The sequence below is a fragment of the Chelonia mydas genome, chromosome 5 (assembly GCF_015237465.2).
Source record: "Chelonia mydas isolate rCheMyd1 chromosome 5, rCheMyd1.pri.v2, whole genome shotgun sequence".
Classification (NCBI taxonomy): Eukaryota; Metazoa; Chordata; order Testudines; family Cheloniidae; genus Chelonia; species Chelonia mydas.
Genome location: NC_051245.2, coordinates 88,466,945 through 88,487,211, shown reverse-complemented (window position 1 = coordinate 88,487,211; position 20,267 = coordinate 88,466,945). Strand labels below are relative to the sequence as shown.

The following is a 20,267-nucleotide window of genomic DNA, read 5'->3' as shown; positions in this document are numbered from 1 at the left end:
AACAACAGGTTTTTACCATGCAAATTATTTTCATTGCCTGCCAGTGCTGCTTGCTTGTCAGTTTCAGATTCAGCCTCATTCTCATCTGAGTTGTAGTCCACTGCTATGTTGTTCTGGTTCCCTGCTTCAACTCCCTGTTTGTCTATAAAGATATTTTGTTTCATTAGTTATTGGCCAACAACTTGCTACAGCTGCAGTAGAGCACTGTTGCTAGAAAAGTAGTCTCCCTCATACTCAAATTCTACCTGTTGTAGAGTTGATCTTAAACCTTTGAAATTTGATTATTCTCTGCTTAGAGGTTCAGGTCTCAGCTATTCTTACTTGCTGCAGTTGCCTATCCAATTTCAGAACTAAGTTTGCTATAACCCTTGTATATAGAAGGCTTGATAGCATGAGATATGTAGGGCTGGAAGGGACCTTCAAGAGGTCATCTAGTCAATTGCTTGTGCTGAGAGGCAGAAATGCATAAACCAAGACCATGCCTGCTGACATATTTGTCTAATCTCTTCTTTAAAAAGCTCCAAATGACAAGGATTCCATCACCTCCCTAGGTAACCTGCTCCAGTACTTAACTATCCTTATAGTTAGATATTAGGAAAAACACTCTCACCTAATCTCCCTTGCTGCAAATCTGTCCAATGGACAGATTAAAATTCCCATACCACAGGATGCTAAGCAAGTCACTGTTCAGCGGGATAGGAAGAGCAAGTGTTAGTAGAAGGTTACAGAAAGAAATGGTAAGTGGCAACCAAAGAAGGACAGTAGCAGCTATTAGTGGCACATGCAAAGGAGAGGAATAATGAACAGCTTCCTCTGTTCAGCAAGATGTTTCCAACAAGCCACAGGCCTTCAGGATTCACAATGGTAGTCCACATATGACAGCCTTGCAAGCCTGTTTGTCTAATGACGCGGGACAAGTAACGAGTTTGGTAGGTAAGTAACAGTTTTATCATGGTGAATGTGGGCAAGGAGATTTTGTATCTATGCAGGTAAATTTTCATGACAGTTCTGAAAGACTGATATGAATAGTAAGTGTTGTATGTAAAGGTAGCCTAACTACATGTATCACATTCAAGGAGCATAAAAGATTGTAATGAAGTTCAGAAAACTAATCTTGGGCTTCTTGCTTTGACTTCGCTTTATCTGCAAGAGACTACGCTCTAGTACCTGGAAAGCAGAGAATGGGTTTGCAGCAAAACTGGGAGTGGGGGATTCTTTTCATTTTGCTACAAATCAGACAGTCTTCATTTTATGGCCTATGTGAACTCTTCTGCAATATCCCGTTGCTTGTGTGCTTTTGATTTGTACTCTAGATGAAAGTCCAGATATAGCTGAGAATGTTGTCACTAAGACTGCGCCACTAGCAATAATGACTGCAGCTAGAAGTTTTGATGTACTTATAGAGCCTTAGGCTGCCAAACTCGTGTAGCTGCGCCATGTATTGATAAGTAGGCCTGGTACCTAATAATAAAGATGCCCATAAAGACAATGATTGTACATCTGTCTGGTCTCCACTGTTCAGAAGGCAGTAGGGTGGGATGTCAGCAGGTGGGGTTCTAATCCCAGCACTGACACTGATTCACTGAGCAAGTTGCTTGAACTCTGCTTCAGTTTTCCCAGCTGTACAATATGACTAATACCCCAGCACCACTGTGAGGTGGGTAGGATTAGTTAACACTTCAGAAGCACTTCTAGAAAAGCTGTACATTTTCAAAGTTATTTTAATACACAATATATGACTACCTGCCCATTGTCGCAATGTGTACATGCACCACTACACTTTTAGATGGAATGTCTGACCTCCTCAAGTGTCTATGATCATGTGCCTTTCAAGAGCGTAGCCCATACTGGATATAAGCCTTGATATCAAGGCGCACAAGCTACCATTAGTATTTCAGTAGTGTACCCTATTCTGGATTTGTACTTTTAGCTCCCAGCTAGAGACATTTCTTCAAAATGCTTGGAATACACCAATGGCAATGGAAAAAAATCAGGCCCCAGCTCCTTCACCTGAACAGTCTATGGATGCTAAATGTATTGTGCATTTTTGGGCTAGATAAATAAAGTTGGAGGATTGTGTACTGTAAGTGATAAAGTACTGCGGTATTTACCAAAGAAAGCCTCTGCATTACTGAGTTCCATAAGTGAAGAATGGTTATTAGGTATGGACTAAAGATTAAGATGCGCTAATGCAAAAAAAAAAAGCCACATAAAAATATTTGTGGCTTCTTTAGGAGGGGGGGGGAAAAAGCATTTGTGCCTGCAGAGTGTGTAAATATTCATGCACATGCAATTTATAGCTACAACTTTGGTTCCCTGTTCATTGTCCTCCTCCAAGAACTGCACGGAATTAATTTTACAGTCATGACAGGTTTCTATTTTCACATTGTCTGTACTATAGTCACTTCTCCCACCTTTTGGCATCGTAGGGCTGTTGCTTTGGAATTGAAAACATGAAGAGGAAATGTGAAAGATTATTATTTTAAGATATCTGATCATATTTCAAGAGGTTTTTTTACACACGCATGTGTAAATAAATATGGATAGAACGTATTCAACTAATGTACAAAGACTCAGCAAGTGCCTGTTAGCACTAAAAATGTAGTTACATTTAGAGTGTTATTCTAAGGCTCTATTCACACTAGAAATTTTTGCCAGTATTGTAATGTCAGTTAGGGGAATGATTGGCTTTTTTAATTACGTTTCTATAACTGGTATCAACTATATTCAGCAAAAGCTGTATCAACACTAGGAATGTGTGTCAGTACAGTGTTACCAGCAAACCTTTTCTTGTGTAGCCATGGGCTATAATTGAAGCCAAAGATGCAGGTCTGCTTAAAAACACACTACTTGCTAAATGTTTCAGCCTTTGGGCTTAATCCTGCAAGATTCTAAAAGCATCAATGGAAGCTGAGGGCATGCACCAGCTACAGGAAACTCAATGCTTCACAGAAATCAAACCCACAGAAAGGACAGAGCTTAAGGACAGTTACTACATAGGCAGGAGAAACTCTGGCTGGTAAACACTGAGCAGTGAACTAAAACATAATGGCTCTAGTTCACCAGGCATGAAGTAATACAGAGTAAATTCAGACTGCTTTGTCTCCAGGTACATATATAGGTAGTGCAACTTTGCCAAGGTCACATCCAACACAAATATTACTATTTAAAAGAATTTTCTATTAAAAATAGGAGGTTTTTTTTCCAAACCAACAAAAACATTTCACCCCCACCTCTCATTATAGATTTATTTTAATAGGTCAAATCCTACTAGAATTACTCATAAGGAGTCTGACTGATGTCAATGGACTTACTCGTGTAGGTAAAAGAGCGAGATTCGGCCCAACATCTGTACCAAACAGGCAGGACTGCTGATCACAGTAGCAATTTGGACCCAAACCACTCCAGAATACAACAAACAAGCAGAAGAGATGGAAACAAAAGCCAGCTTCCACCCACAGAGCAACAAAAGCAGGTACCTTGTCTCTGAGCACCAGTCTTTCACATGACAGACCACTGCATTGTGGCATTTTAGATTTTATATTAATCATTTCTGCAGCAGGGAAAAAATGACCCTTGAAACATTCTACAAGATCATTGGATCTAGCTGCAAGTCACTTGGCAGCTAGATAGCCTGAGTGAGTCTTTGTACTAACCATCCTGATTGGGCTCCTGGTCATCCAGCTGAGCATCATAATTTAAGAGGTGCTCTCTCTCCACTTCTTCGTTGGCAGCATTTTCTTGATTGACAGCATGGCCTGCAGGTAGTTCTTGCATTTTGACAGACACCCTTTCTGCATCACCTTCTTTAGGAACATTTACCCCTTCATATGGATTCGGTTCCTTTCCTAGTTCAGGAGAGAGTTCTTCGTGATTCATGGCACTCTTGGCTGAATCATGTGGGGGTCCTTGATCAACAAAAAGCTTCTCATCTTCTGTTTTAGGCTCCTCTTCGTTCACCGCAACCAGATCATGTATTTCTTCTGTAAAGCAATGTAATGACAGTTTGTGCACTAAGCAAGAGTTTTAGCCCTAGCAAAACTTAAGCCTTTAAAAAGCTAGAACAGAATCAACTGCCCTCTGCCCACCCACATTCAATTTTTTTCCTGTGCAAGGACATTTCTTTAAGCTGCATCAACTCGAACAGCTGTATAGGCATAAATCAGGATACCCTAACTTAAAGGTACTATTAGAAACCACTGTATTTCATAAGGGCTTTAAAGTCTGCATAGTCTTTGTTTTATGGTAAATAGGGAAAAGGTCTGAATCCCTTTCAGGTTATAATGAGAAGATCAATTAATAATTGGACTTGCAAAGTAGAATTATTTAAATACAGAGTTTTAATATTCTATGTAAATGACTATTCTCACAGCATTAAAAGTGTAAAAAACGTGTGGGTGGGTGGGTGGGTGGGTGCGCACTTCTCTGCTAGCAATGCAACTGGCTTTAAACAGAGTCAACCTACAACAAGGTTGACCAGATGTGAGTTCTACAAATAGCCTGTAGTAGCTGCTTTCATCTTTAATATGGAGATGGCAGCTCAGGGACACTACTGGTCCCAGTATACACTGCTGTGTCATTTTCGCCATGTATCTGTATTCTTACAGCGTTTTGAGATACAATTCACAAGAAGCTCCCTATATAAAAAGTCACATTGAAATACTAGCCCTCTGGAACGAGACCTGCAATACACTCAGAGTTGTATTTTAAGAAAATGTGGTAAAAAAAAATTAAAGAGGAGACTGAATGTCAAACACATATGATGCTGAGCTGAGAACCTGGCAACTATTCATTCATTTATATTCATAGAGTTTAAGGCCAGTAGGGACCATTAGAGCATCTAGTTTAAACTTCTGAATATCACAGGCCCTTAAATTTCACCCAGTTACTTCTGTATTGAGCCCAGTCACTTGTGTTTGACTCAAGGATAACTTCCAGCTCTTGCAGATGGGTCACACCTACTAAAACAAACTAATGTTTTAGGCTATTAAACTCAAGCCCTTGTTTCAGAAAGTCTTCAGAAAAGAGAGCATCTTTTCCATAGCAAATTAGGGATACTAATTTAGGCCTGCCAAACACAACATTGTCCTGTTACTTGCAGCGTATACCTAGGGCTAGATTCACAAAGATTAGGCACCTCATTGTCACTTCAAATGTCTAAATCCAAAATTTAAATCCTCAGAAACTCAGCTGCCACCTAATCTGTGCGAGACCCAGGTTCAAATCCCCCTCTGCCCAGTGTGGAGCATGGACTTAAAGACAGGTTTCCCCCTTCCCAGGTGAGTGCCCTAACCACTGGGCTAGCGGGCAGGTCTCAATCTTTTTCCTGCTGAAGTGAGTATGCAATAGAGCAGGGACAGGAACCTGGGTGAGTGCACTAATCACCAGGCTACAGAGTCACTCATTCTTTCTCTGACCCACCACCACTGTTTTTTGCAAGAAAGGCTCCTAAGTCCAGTCAGTCCTAACTCCAGGAGAGGGTTTAGAGGTGGACGCTTAAGTCCTTTTAAGGAGCAAGACTAGTCCCTGCACTTCTCCTCAGTATTTCCTATTGCCTATCGTAGGCAGCTCCCCACTTAGCTTGCTGGCTTTTGTGGATCCCATTCTTAGGCACCTAACTCTTCCCATGCATCGTATAGGGAGCCTCGGTACCTAAAGTTAGGTGTTTCAAAGCTGAGCCCAAGTCCTCTTTGTGGATCTAGCCACTACTACTATAATATATTCCTCTGCCAATGGAAGTATTTTAATTAAAAAAAATATTTTGACAGTCATTAGCAATTAACTATAAAACTTTCCATAAGGATGGAAAAAATAGAATGATCAATGTGAATCCCCTGAACTAAGTTATATGCAATTTTTTTTACATTTAATTAAATTAAAATTCAATTAATTAGAAGCAGTTTCTCACCTCAGTTGCTATTAAGGTGTTAGTGATGTAATTAGCCAATCTTACCTTTGTCTCTATGAGACTCAATCTCTGCTACCTTTTTTATACTGGGTGTTGTCTTTGATGCTTCTACAGCTACATTTCCAGGAATTTTGTCCTTCTCTTGCTCCTTATCTCCTTTCTGCTCTTCTAGGTCACGCAGTTGGAGCTCTGGTCGATTAAAAGTTGGCAGCTGAATATTACCCTTAAAAGCATATACAGACACGTGATTTGTCCATCCAAATGCTTATTCCTACGCTCCGATTTATATTTCATCTTTAATTCTGACTAGAGAAATCTAAATGCATCTAAAACTAATTCAAGAAATAGACTTGAACTGAAATCTTCACTGGAGTCAGAAGTAAAATGCAACCCTGATAAACAGGCCGTAGCACAGTTTCCACACGCAGAGCGGTTTGGTATCATGCCTCTTCCAGTACTACTCCACCCAGTACCATCAGGTTCAGTAGTTGCTGTGCATCAGGGGCTATTGTTCTCTGAAGCAACGTTTCTGAGCAGGAAGGACATGTGCCTCCGGAGCACCAAGAAATAGTTTTGGATCCAGAACAGAGACAGTGCAACTTGCCCCCAGGCTGCCCTGCTGGGCTGGAGGAGCTACTAACGTTATTTTTTCCAAGGAGGGCTCAGCTTTCAATAAGTTTTGGGAACGCTAATTTATGGCAGCCCAATTCAGATACATGAATTAGTTCAACCTGGACTGTTCTGATGTTACTAGTTAGGAGTCCTGCCCTCCTCCTCTGCACTCAATGCACATATTTTTGTTGTTTACTTATCGTAATGCCTGATCACAAGTTTATCCAAGCTCAGAGAGTGGGTGAGTGGCAAACGGATTAAGATGGACATCTTGTAAACCCCTAAATACCATCTCCTCCAAAAAAGTATTGTAATCCTTCATCCACCTCATTGGGACCATCTGCTTCTTTATCACACCTGTTGACCACCCCCAGGACTGTTCACAAAGGCAGCTAACAAGTGTGGGTTTAGTACAGCAAATGCTTTACAAAGCCACAGAGGCCACTTTGGCTATCACAATTTGCTACAGCATGAGTATTCATTGATACAGAGACTCTGTGCACAAGTAACCACATAGCAGACATCAGCATCAGATGACAAGGTGAATCAGTCACAAAGAAATGTCAACTGAGCTCCAAATGTGGCATACAGAATATGGAATAGTCCAGTTTTATTTGAATCGTTAGGGGTATTCTGAGGTCTCAGATAAAGTGGTTTCAGATGAAAGGAGGAAGCTGGCGGCCTCACTATAAAGAAGCAACTCTCTAGTCCACCAGATCAGGAGTGCAGCAAAAGGAATGACAATTAGCTGGCTCTACTGGGGCATGCACTAAGAAACCCCAGGATAGAGGTATCCCAGGATTATGAGAACCAAGCTTCAGTTAATCAGGCTTCACTGTAATGCAATGGAACTAGACTAAATATATCAAGAAAACTCCTTAACAGTGAGATCTGTTAAACTGTCAGTCTCCCCCAGCTAAGCAAAGCAAGTAGGCTAGAGAGAGAACACTAGAGCATATACCAGGAAACCCTTACTCTAGTGAACTGCTTAAAGTTTAATGGCGGTAAAAGAATATCAGCTTAAAGTTCTGCCACTTTAGAAATTCAGCCATTGAAATTTTAGGGGCAGCAAAAAACAAAACAAAAACAACTTACTCCTATGAGCATTTTACTGGCTAAATGCTAAACTGGTTTGCTTTTACAAGCATAAAACTGAGCAGCACTTTAAGTTTCTGCTGTCCTATATCAACTTCTTGCAATTTGAAAACTAGGCTGTAATAAAGCTCTTACTTCTCTGTACTTGTTTACAATGTATGCAGGAGAAGAACAATTCTACATAAGATCATAGAAGCCAGGGAGCATATAAAATATTTTATATGCCCGGTACATAAACTATCAATGCCAACAAATAGTGTAGAAAATCACATCCACTCTGCACAAAAAGTTTCCTGCCTGAGCTTCAGTAAAGCTAGAGATGAACAAATATTGGAATAAAGTATTTACAAACAATGTCTGAATAACACACACACAAATTCACTTGGACAGTATTTGCACCTTTGTGTATTATACAAACATTTATACAGCAATCTGTTTTCAAGAATGTCCATGGGGGGGGGGTGGATTCTTAACTATGAAAATGTTTGTTAAGGCTTATGTAGAAAGAGTGTGTGTGACATCTTAAAAATGTCCAATTTCAGTCAAAGTCAGGGCTTTGACTTGGGTGACCAAGCACAGCACAAAGAGCAAATACTCAACCCATTCATTTACTGAATAGTACAGAAGTAATCCAAAGGATTAAATAGGTTTGCACAAAATATTTGAACAATTTTTAACAATGAATAATTGCCAAACAGAAAAAAGGCTAAACTGGAATACATTTATTTGTGGTGCACGGCTGACATTCAACTTGCTAGGTAACTCTGAATAGAAGACTTTTCAGGCTCAACACAAACCATTTTTCATTCTTCAGATTACTTTATAAAATGAAACTGAAACACCAAAATCCTTTAAGGTACAATTAATGGCAAATTTGCTTTATAACATATTACTTTAAAGCTTGTTTTTTTTAAACTTGTGTTTTAATTTTAATATATGAAATGCAAGGCACTATCAGTATCCCGCCTCCTCCAGCAGCAGCTGCTCTTCCCACCCTCCTGGTGGCAGAGGCCGATCGCAGTTACTGCGGTAACTGGACTTTTGGTCCAGTCAGCAGTGCTGATCAGACACAGCACAGGTCCCCTTTCACCTGGGGTTTCCGGTCAAAAACCAGACACCTCCAACCCTAGATAAGCCTCACTCAAAACAACAGAGGTCAAGCTGCAACTTCCTCATTTATTATCAGAAACACTAACCTTACAAGCTTAACAGGAAGATCTAGTACATTATAACAGAAAAAAATCATGAAAATCTTCTCCTATTTTATATATTAAAGGATCAAAGAGTAGCACCCTATGGGAGAAAGCAACATAGCACAGCTCCATTGACTTCTTAAATTATGGTACAACTAACTTTCTGCCAAAAAAAACAAACAAAAAACAAAACAAAACACAGGCTTACCTGGTAGTTTTTGTTGGAATTTTTCAATAAGTCTTTGATTTCCTTGGCCTGTGGTGCCTCACTGCCTTTTTTTGTGATCTCATCTATCCTCTCTTCACATTGTTCTTTTAATTCTTTCATCTGATTGATGCACTGGGACCTTGATGGAAAGAACAAGTAGCTTATAGAAGTACTGTCATTCCAACATCTCTAACAGACACACCTTTCTTAAAAAAACAAAAAAACCTCACAAAAGGTGCATCTCTTTCCTTTTTCCATTTTGCTGATTTCCTAGTCCTACATTTGCATAGTTTGAAAAAACAACAACAGAGAAAGAGGAGGTGAGGCTAGAATCATCTGAGGGGACATCTCCATGGGAAAGTTGTCCTGGTTTAACTAAATGTGTCACTCTACACTGGTTTAGTTAAACCAGTGCAAAAGGTGTGTTTTGGTTTAAACTAGGCTTATTTTTAAGTCAATTAGGAGCCTCTTATGTGTCTCAGGAGCAAAGACCAGAAATTACAATTTGACCTAGTAAGTTATCTTTTGGCGGGAGAGGAGAAAATAATAAGGAACCAGGGAGATCTTGGATGCTGTTGTGACAATTGGGCCTACAAATTTACCTGAATTGTGAGCTCAACTGTAAAAAGTATGTAAAAGTTCATACAATGTTACATAACCTATAACAACAAATGTTGATGGGAAAAGGTATGAAAGGGAGATAGACAGACTGAATTAGTCTAAACAAAAAAGGACAAGTTGATATGACTCAAGGACTGTGTTGAAGTTATGGAGATGAGGAGCCGGAAGTTAATGAGCCAAAATCAATTAATGAGTCAGACATTAGGCCTAATTGATGAACAAAATAACAAAGGGATAGGCTATGCCACCCATCGCTCCCTTTTTGGGTCCTTAAAAGCAAGAAATTTTGTGGGGAAAGCTGGAAAGAAAAAGAACAGAATGAAAGAACAGACAATGGCTATTGGAGCAAGCTTCATCACCATAGCTGCCACCCACACTGTTTTCTGGGACCCCAGGATTTCATCATCCTGATATGGAGAGGTGTCCTGACCAGACTGGGCCAGAGAGAGAGAAGGTCCCAGGTGATATCGCCACCCCTACCAGCTCCAGCTAAACCCAAACACCACCTGAGATGACAGTTATACCATCTTTGATACCATCTAAGAGACAGTCAAACAAGGGGGCTTTTCCTTCTAAGATGGATGTCAACAACAACAGCAGCAGCAACGACATCTCCAGCCCATCTCAACTAACTTCTCTTTTCCCCAAAAGGCCAGTTATTACCACCTAAGACACTGTCAAACAGCAAGGGGGGTTTCCTTTTAAAATCTTTCAACAAACAAACTGAAGGCCTAACTTAATATTTTACATTTCAAATGCTATAGCTGTTTTTCCTTCTTTTCTGTATCTTTAATAAAAGATTTTAAAAAATTTTATTGGTGTGTTTGCCATGGTGCTAAGCAGGCTGACGAACCAGACCTTTTCCAACACCATTTAATGTTAGACAGCGGCGGGGTTATATTAACACTGTTAGCTTATTTCATTTAAATTAATATAATAGTGCCCATTCAGAAGCATTTTGTATTAGATATAAAATTACTATTAGAAAAAACAATGTTCTTTCAAAATGTGCCTCATTTCTGAAAATATACTCCTTTCTTAGTTCTTTACTGAAATGCCACTACAGCAAGTGCCAAGAAAACGGAGGTGAACACTTTTAAAAGAGAAAGTTATGTTGCAAATAGCTCGGCTGGCACGTGACTCCTCAAGACGGACAGGGGAAATTACACATTTCAAGTACTAGCTGTAAGCCTTTAGGTATTGATTCTGCATAGAAACAGTTGGACTGATGACGTTCCCCTGGATTAATGGAATGTCAGGAGGTAGCTGATATTTTCCTCCCATGCCTACTGCATGAATGTAAGTTAATTTAGCAGGGATAGGCAAGTGCTTTAGTTTATTGTGTTGGTGGGCTCAGAACACTTCCACACACAGGGGCCCAAGAAGGATAGACAAATTTGCCCACAATAAACCGCAAAACAATTGCTAATGCGGCTCAGTTTAGTGCACTACTGAGAACTATGGGATATGTCTCCAGAAGTTCTAGTGCCTCACCCAGATTGCTGCAACACCTGTGTAGACATGGCAACACAGGTATGACTCAAGTGTGGCTTTGCAGTGTGGAGACTCACAGATGGGCGTGGCTATCTCAAGTAAACTCTGCAGTGAAGACATATCCCAAGTGAGCAGGTCATTTGTTTTTAGTGCAAGAGTCAAAAAGGCACTTACTTCGCATATAGAAAGGAAAGGAAGAAGTAGACAGATCTGTTGTTGAATGTGTGACCTTTGTTTGTGCTGCACCAGGAGAGTTTTGGCTTTACAAAAGCATGATTTAGCTGACTAACTTCTAAATGTAAGAAAGTCATCAAACTAAAGGAAACACCTAAAATTAATAAGAGTGAACACCATGGACTGCAGAAAAACTGAGCACAGGCATGAGTTATATTAATATTAGTTTCTTAACTCCTGGGGGAAATAAGGAGATCTAGAATTGTCTTCAAGTAATGTGGGAGATTTTGAGAATCTTCTGGGAGATCTGTAACAGGGTTCTAACTGTGGCCTACAAAAGCTGGCTTCACTCTCCTTTTTATGTGTGCTTACATACTGCACGTGTTAATAAAGCCAACTCATGTAACCACTTAGTTTTTAGTTGTTGCTGTAGGATAATTTTGGTTTTTGTGAAAGGTTGCAGATCAGCAATTCTGGAGATTAAAATCCTCTGTTCATGCACGTGACAGGGAAAGTGCACAGGGCAGTAGTGCAAGCTTCTCCACATTGGCGGGGGTGATCAAAGTGCCCCATCCGCACCTGGAAAATCTACCGCTCGTAAATTCAATCCCCCGGGTCTGTTCAACGATTGACCTCTCTGCCAATACTAAATAAAATGTGCCAATTACAGTAGCATGTTTGCTGTACAGAGAGCTGCACTGGCCACTAGGAACTAGACTGAGACCACCAACTCATTTCATATAGGCCACCAGAGAGCCATGGGGTCGTAATGATTTTTCCACTTACTAGCGCTGCCGAGATTGCACAAATTATTGAACTCTTCATTTTAAGAACAGATTAGTTAGAAGAATATGCAACTGAACATTCAGATAAGAATTCAAGAGAACAAACAAGTTTGGGTGTTTTGTTTGTTTTTATTAGCATGTGGGTGCAGAGGGGAACATTCAGAAATACTTAGTTACCCTGTACAATTAAAAACAGATTTTTTTAAAGACAACTTTTATACACGTTTTATACAGGACATAGTAAAGATTACCCTAATGTCTACCTTAGCAATAGACTACCCTAATACTCCACAACTTGCTCGGCTTTTGTTTGCAACCCTAGTTTGTTAAAATGAAAACACACTCCAACTCCAGGAGAAGAGTTTTCAGGTTAAATCCCAGAATCCTCCTGTAACTCCTGTTGTTGGTCTGAGTGAATTCTAAAAGAAAAGGCAGGACTGCACATGTAGTATGAAACTGAGGATCTCTCGATTAGTCAGTTACTGAGGAACATACTCTCCTTTTAACTGTAATACTAGTAAGCCCATATACCTCACTGCTGACTAATGCTGATCCAAAGTCCATTGAAGTCAGTGGAAAGAATTCCATTTTGCAAACCTCCCTAATTAATGTATAATGGAAGATTTTCAAAGACACAGAAGAAAATTTGCCTAATTTGCCTTTTGTACCTTTGAAAATATCCCCCACATAAATAATCTTAACTTCTTCTGTAATCAGCACTCACTTAAAAAGCTCAGAAATCAATTCACATTCGATCCTAATCATGACTAATTCCAAAAGCAGGAAATGAGAGTTACAGAATTGAATTAAACAAAAACAAAACTACAGACTTACTTCAGAGCCATAGTCCCCACTTCATGAATCACTGTCACATTCTTGATTAGAGAATTCTTTTTAAAAGTATTTTGTAGCATCTTAAAAATTTAGAACTCAGTTGTCTTGCTATAAGTTTTTATTTTTGACAAACAACTCCCCCTTAGTTCTCCCTCTGTTTCTAATATAATGCAAATCACCGTGGCTCAGTTTAGTTGACCTCCTCATTTGCGTGTAAGCACCCACGCATGGAGGCACACCACTGGGAGTAAGGTTTGTTGGATCAAAAAGGACAAAGGTAATCTGAGTGGCTAGTCAAATTTCAGGCGAGGGATACTCCAGTTGGAAGCAGAAATTGATGGAAGTCTGATTATTTTTTTTAATGCAATCTTGTTTATTTACAAGGAATGTACAAAGTCCTGCTTCTCCAAACACAGGAGGAACCAAGCACAAAAGACGCCATTTCTTAGCTTACAGTCTCAATCAAACCTCTTTGGCCAACACCAGACCCAAAACCAAGAGCTCTCTCTAGCTTTTTCCAGGGTCACACAATGCTCACAAGGCTATTTCTTGGTTTTCTTTTCTGCTTCTGCCTCTCTTTTTTCTTTTTGGTTCTCAGTTTGTGTATATTTGGCCTTAGCCCACACACACACACACACACACACATCCGGTCACAATATCCAGTGGAACCCTTCCCCACACTCGGCAGAGTCTGTTAGGCTTTGTTTTACACGTGGCTCCTTAAGTGTTTCTGACGAAGATGGGCGCATTCACTCATCAGTTCATCACTACCAAATTCACAGTCCATTTTGGTCAATTTAACGGTCACAGGATTTTAAAAATCACAAATTTCATGATTTCAGCTATTTAAACCTGAAATTTCACAGTGTTCTAATTGTAGAGGTCCTGACCCCAAAAAGGAATTGTGAGGGTGTCACAAGATTAGCGTAGGGGAAGTTGCAGTACTGCTATCCTTACTTCTGCACTGCGCTGCCTTCAGAGCTGGGCAGTTGGAGAGCGGCGGCTGCTGGCCGGGAGCCCAGCTCTGAAGGCAGAGCTGCCGCCAGCAGCAGAAGCAAGGATGGCCTGGTATGGTATTGCCACCCTTCCTTCTGCGCTGCTACTGGCGGGGCACATAAAAGACCAGATTTCATGGGGGGAGACCAGATTTCGTGGTCTGTGATGCATTTTTCATGGCTGTGAATTTGGTAGGGCGCTACTCATAACATTACTATTGCTCCCTCTGCCGCTGATGCTGTCCTTTATGGAAGAGGAACTACCAGTCTGGTTTGTCTGTTTGTTTTAACTTTTCAGGGTTGGATTAAAAAACAAAGACAAACAAAAAAGAACAAACCTTTATAATCCAGAGGACATTCCTATTGCGATTACAACAATTTTAGAGCAGACCAGATTAACTAATTGAAACAAATAGGTCTGCTGCAGATTTTCCTGCTCTTACTTTTCTTATAACAAAATATTCAACTGGCATTTAGTCCAAATAATTGTTACCCAATGCCTTGTAATTTTGAGTGCAGCAGAAGTACCCTGCCTCATCTTGAGAAGACAGTACAACAAAAAGAACTATCACACTGAATCACAGGCACACTGAAAATACACTCTTTGTCCTCAGGAGTTTACTCTATGTGAAAGTGTTTGCATTCCTATCAAGGTGAAAAGTGAGCTTAATTACTGATCATGACTAATTCCAAGAAGAGGAAATGAGAGACACTATACTGAATAAAGAGCATTTTAACCTGCTGCCAATATACAGCAATGCATACAACAAAGACTCTTTCATTTTGTGGGCATGAAACCACATTTCTGCATTTCAATTTGCTAAGAACATAAGAACTGCTACAAGATCTCCTACTCTCATTCCTAGATGTAACAAATTCTTCTGAACGACTAGGTTGTGCTAAGGCTTTAACGAACAGTTTCCCTCCTAAAAGACAGTAGTATGTTCCCACAAGATTCAGAACAAAATCTGTTAGAGACTACTACAATAATTGATTTTCTCAATGTCTTCTAATTTAACATGCACAATTCAGAGCGGTAGCACTCCTGTCTGTATTGGAATATCTTTTGTTTAAATAAAAAAAAAAGAATTTATACCCGGTCATGCTTCTGAGTAATTTTTGAACTGTATTTCTAATTTTAACCCATTTTCTGGTACTGAATGATCTATGATACTACCCCTCCTCATTTTCTCTGCTCACTAAACTTAAATTGAACTTGGAGGATTAGCAGTTCTCAATGGCAGACATGTAGGCACAGTGAAACTGCCAGTTCTTTAATCACCACCGCCTCATGTTATTTCATTATCACACACGATCGACCACACTATGCTAACAGCAATGTTTGGTTTTACTGCTCTTAAAATGAATTAGAAGATATTATTTATTTCCTCAAGAGTAAATAACATTGTTAAGATCTTTTTATGTTTGCCAACAAAGTAATTACTTCTTCCAAAGGCTCGATACACAAAGAAGATGGAAAATGATAATTCCTAAGCCTTTAGACTGTCTACGTCACAAGTTCTCTCTCCATACACATTTTAAAAGTGTGAGTTGCGCACTACTGAGCACACTTATGTATACATTTCTATGACTAATGAAATATGAAGTGGAATGCAGTGTTAAGGTGACAGTAAAAAGAAAGCACAACAGGTAATATAAAAAGTTAACAGCAACATTAAGTCTGACGCATTATACTGCCTGTGAAATGTGCCATAAAAATCGTGAAAAGTATTTTCTACAGCTATAAAAATAAGAAACATATGAATAGAAACCATGTACTTCTGTACAATGCAACTTATGCAGTGATGGAAACAATTTCTGCCTTTCTTGAATGAGATTATAACTGGGCAACCATAAACCCAGAATATCTCTTGCACGGGTAGCCCATGGGAGGGGTCTCAGAAGGAGGAAAGCTCCAGAGGGATTCCGCACAGCTACCCCTGTTGGGGAGCTGGAACTGAAAAGGTCATGTTTCCTAACCCTTCACCTCCACTCTTAAAACGTGGCTGATCCCCAGAAGCCACTCAGAGGCCTAGTACCTCCACAAGTGTTCTGACCCCCACCAACCTGGAAGCATGAATTCACTGGTGCCTCTGTACCAGGTCTTCAACCTGGGCCTGGCTACTGTGTGATATATCCCTGACACCTAGTCTACACAGCAGACCATACCCTCTGAAGGGCCTTAGGGGGAAGGAGAGGGAGAGAGTTATGGGTGGATGATGCCTGAGGCCCACTCTGTAATAAAAGGGGGAGTTTTGGGCATAGATTACCTCCCGTGTGTGAAGATCTGGGCCATTAGCATTAAAGACATCCCATTTAGGGTTTGGTATAAAACTGCTCTTGCAGCCTTCCATGGGAATCGCTGGCAAATAACTGTCTCCAGTCCTGTGTCTAGCAGAGGATTATGAAGCAGAGACCCAAAAGACATGATTCTGTCCTCCCCTTCCACACTTTTAAACATGCCAAGGGGTAGATTTGGCCATCTGTTGGGTTCAACAAATTTAGAAAACCAGGTTATGTGTACAAGGCCCACAAGGTTTCAATTTCATAAGGTCAGCAGTTGCGTAGTGTGACAAAGTTCCTCCTCTGCCTTGGTGGGTCCTGCGCTTATTGGCGGATTTTCTCATCTCAGAGGTTCACGGCAGCCCTCAGTTTGGCCACTTTCGCGGTTCAGATCTGCCGTTCACTCAGTTAGCCTCATCACTGGCCAGCATGGGGAAAGGAAGAAGAACAATCCCCGCAGTCTCTGCTGTTCCACCTAGTGGATCGAGGAACAGGCCAGAGACCTTCCCCTCTGGTGGAACCCACAGTCCAGTTCAAATCCTCCGGTACCAAGTAGGAAGTTGGGGGGATGGAGGGAACCCGCCCTCCACTCCGGGTTCCAACCCAAGGCCCTGTGGATTGCAGCTGTCTACAGTGGCTCCTGTAAGAGCTGCATGACAGCTACAACTCCCTGGGCTACTTCCCCATGGCCTCCTCCCAACACCTTCTTTATTCTCACCACAGGACCTCCCTCCTGATGTCTGATAATGCTTGTACTTCTCAGTCTTCCAGTAGTATGCCTTCTCACTCTCAGCTTCTTGCGCCTCTTGCTCCCAGCTCTGCGCACGCACCACAAACTGAAGTGAGCTCCTTTTTAAACCCAGGTGCCCTGATTAGCCTGCCTTAATTGAGTCTAGCAGCTTCTTGATTGGCTGCAGGTGTTCTAATCAGCCTGTCTGCCTTAATTGTTTCCAGAAAGTTCCTGATTGTTCTGGAACCTCCCCTGTTACCTTACCCAGGGAAAAGGGACCTACTTAACCTGGGGCTAATATATCTGCCTTCTATCACTCTCCTGTCACAGTAAGTAAACAGGGTGGGTGAGTCATCAGGAAGTCAGTTGCTCTACAATTTATACAAAGTCTACAAAGTTTACTAATATCACCTGTCTTTGTCCATATATACAAGAAACAAGGTAAATTGTTTCACAGCTATTTTAATTTGAGACCATCTGACAATTAACCTTCAGCACAAATTCTCTGGAGCTAGAAGTCTGAAAACCCATACCTAACATGCAATTCAAAATAAACTAAACAAAGCCTAGTAATGTATAACATTTGAAAGGTAGCTTGAATCTGGGGCCTAATCTTGTGCAGGAGGTGCTTCACATACTAAATATCAGTTTTCAAGCCACAATTTACAAATGTATTGAGTACAATCAGCAGAATGAAACAAAATGGAACTGATCCTTCAGTTCTAAAGCAGGCAAAATTCATACTGACTTCCAGTTTGTATAAAAACAGCAGGATCAGGCCCATAATAGCAAATTTTTTCTTCTTGGTGACAGTTGTCAAGATTTATCAGAAACCAAACTAAGCTACTGCTTCTATAGGGTCTGACTTTTTCATTCCATTGCTGTGGAAGTACCAGTCCTGCCAGTATAGGAACCACAACTTAACTTGCTGCTAACCGAGCAGAGATCCATAATAATTATAAGAATGAAAGCAAAGAAAGTTGCATTGGTTCTTCCTTCCCAAGATACAGAGAAAGGAACATCAATGTTAGCAAGAAAGGGAAAAAAACAGAACTCATAATTAGTACAGGAAATAATATTTTCAAACAGCTTCAGTAGGAGGGACTAACTCCTAGTGAATACGTGGAAGTGTTAAGGGTTATTGAAGTTCTTACCAGTGTCCCTGCACATATATTTCGTTATTCACAACTTACAATGCTTCAGGGGTACCTATTTCCATTGCTGTTTAGGGCACAGTGAAATCAACAGCTCAACCATGGCTTCCCATACTGGCAGATATCCACCTACCTCAAATTCATCACAAAAAATTCTTCAAATATTCCATCATATTTGAGTTAACAAGGACCTTCCAATTCATTAAGTCCTTATATAATTTACTGAGATTCCAACTCAACTCCAGAAAACTTTTCTGGCTTGCAGCGCAAGAGCTTGAAGATTTGGGGTTTTCCCTTGAAGATCAATAGCAAGCAAGCTGGAAGGACACTAACTGCCAAATAAACACCTCAAGGACTTTTCACTTCTGTGGAAAACATGTCCATTTTGAATCTCATCCAAACATCACATGGCAGATGCTCTTACCTCTTCCATAAATGGCGACTGAGACACCATCCTATTTCTCACTGTGGAAATTGACTTCAAACTATGGAGCAGCTCATCAATCAGTGTCCCAAACAATCCACATCCCAGTGGCATCTCAGCTATCCACTCTGTGTCACCTGAAGCAATCAATTGGATTGCTGACCTAGACTTGGACATCTAACGTTGCTGTTTTTAGGCATACAAAAGAAGATGATGACAACGACTTCAGGAAACGTAACAAAAATCTGATTAAAGCCCTGGCTGGGACTTGGAAGATCTAAATTCAAATTCTGGCCCTCCCACAGACTGCTTGTGTGACCTTGGCAAATTACTTAGACTCTCTGTGCCTCAGTTCCTTATCTGTAAAGTGGGGATAATTGTACTTCCCTGTCTGCCAGGAGCACTGAGAGGAATACAAGTAAGAAATGTTTGTGAAGTGCTTCAATACTATGGTGATGGGAGCCACAAGTACTCACACAAATGAGCAGAAACCAATCAGGACCGTAGCTGGTATATTATTTTCCTTTTCTGAAAATGCTATCTAATCTCAAAATATCTACTAGCAGCATTTATATTTTAAAACTGTAACTATGGGGAAAAATGCAGTATTCAAGTGCAGGTTTCAAAAGAATAATTTAGCTTATGACCTTTCATTCTGTAAGTCATGTATTTAAAAGAACAAACTTACATATCATAGGAAAATTTCTTCTGAAGGTTAGTCTGGTTTTTCTGAAACTGGTACACATCCAGTTGTAGCTTTCCGTATTCCTTCTGTAACTTTATCAAGTGTTCTGGGCCAAAAGAGGATTATTATTTTTAATGGAACATTATAGTAAGATAAACAGATCCCTCCCTCCAAAATCAAAGATGCAAATTTGATAGTGAGAAAGCTCTATTGGCTACTTTTCTCAGACTCCCAAATTCATGATATTTTGGTAGACCAAATATAGTGTCACATTGTGGCACCTGCTCAGCAGCAAAAACACAGAGGATGTAGGAGGGTTTTCTACCTAATACAGCCTACATTCTCTGCGTCCCCTCCTCCAAAGGGAGGGCTCTAACTCATCTATATTCTCTGGCTGCTCTTGGCCTGCAACCTAGCAGACTAGAGGTCACTGAAAGACTAGTCACTATAGTGCAGGCTACAATGGTAATTTTCCTACTACTTATCTAAATTAAAGTTACAACTCACTGTGACATTCTGTACCTCATGGGAACACCCTACACCCCAATGTTCATCCTTATAATATGATTGTGTGGTATCTAATGCAAAATTTGTCATGTCGGGTATCTTCGGAAGGCTCATGATGCACTGAGCATTGTTGTTATAGTGATGTTATTTTACAGTAATGTTATAGGTTATAATTTCATGTACATAGTTATGAGGCTGAAAATGTATCCTCATGGCTTAAAGCAAGCCCAGGCAAAAACTCTCTAAGAGCAGAGGGGCAGTTCACACTTCATCAAGGCATGTATGGGAGAAACCCAGCCCAGCCTCACAGGAACAAAGGATGCTGGCCTAGGCAGCAACAAAAGGATCTCTCAGTGAGTCACCCCCCTTCCTTTGGTCAGTTTGGGACTGCAATGAGGTAATGCTCACCTGACTCTGAAGGGGGGGGGGGGAGAAGCCAAGAGGGAAGAAAGAATATGATAAAAGGGAAAGACATTTGCCATGCTCTTTCTCTACCACTTCCATCTACAGACATCACCACCAAACAACTGAAGCGCTGATCAAAGGGGAGAGCCTGGCTGAAGGG

The 20,267-nt window shown here is 40.5% G+C and overlaps 1 protein-coding gene across 3 annotated transcripts in view; it reads right to left on the bottom strand.

Moving 5' to 3' along the window:
• Positions 1-20,267, bottom strand: part of GOLM1 (golgi membrane protein 1) — a 94,243-nt gene that overhangs the window by 2,916 nt on the left and 71,060 nt on the right. For 2 of the 3 annotated variants that reach the window (XM_043547342.1, XM_037901759.2), the window contains 5 exons: positions 19,199-19,301; positions 9,017-9,155; positions 5,954-6,131; positions 3,657-3,983; positions 17-142 (listed from right to left, as the gene is read on the bottom strand). In XM_043547342.1, coding sequence (XP_043403277.1) covers positions 17-142; positions 3,657-3,983; positions 5,954-6,131; positions 9,017-9,155; positions 19,199-19,301 — 873 coding nt within the window. The remainder of the gene's footprint in view (positions 1-16; positions 143-3,656; positions 3,984-5,953; positions 6,132-9,016; positions 9,156-19,198; positions 19,302-20,267) is intronic. The other variant, XM_043547343.1, reaches the window with a different exon arrangement.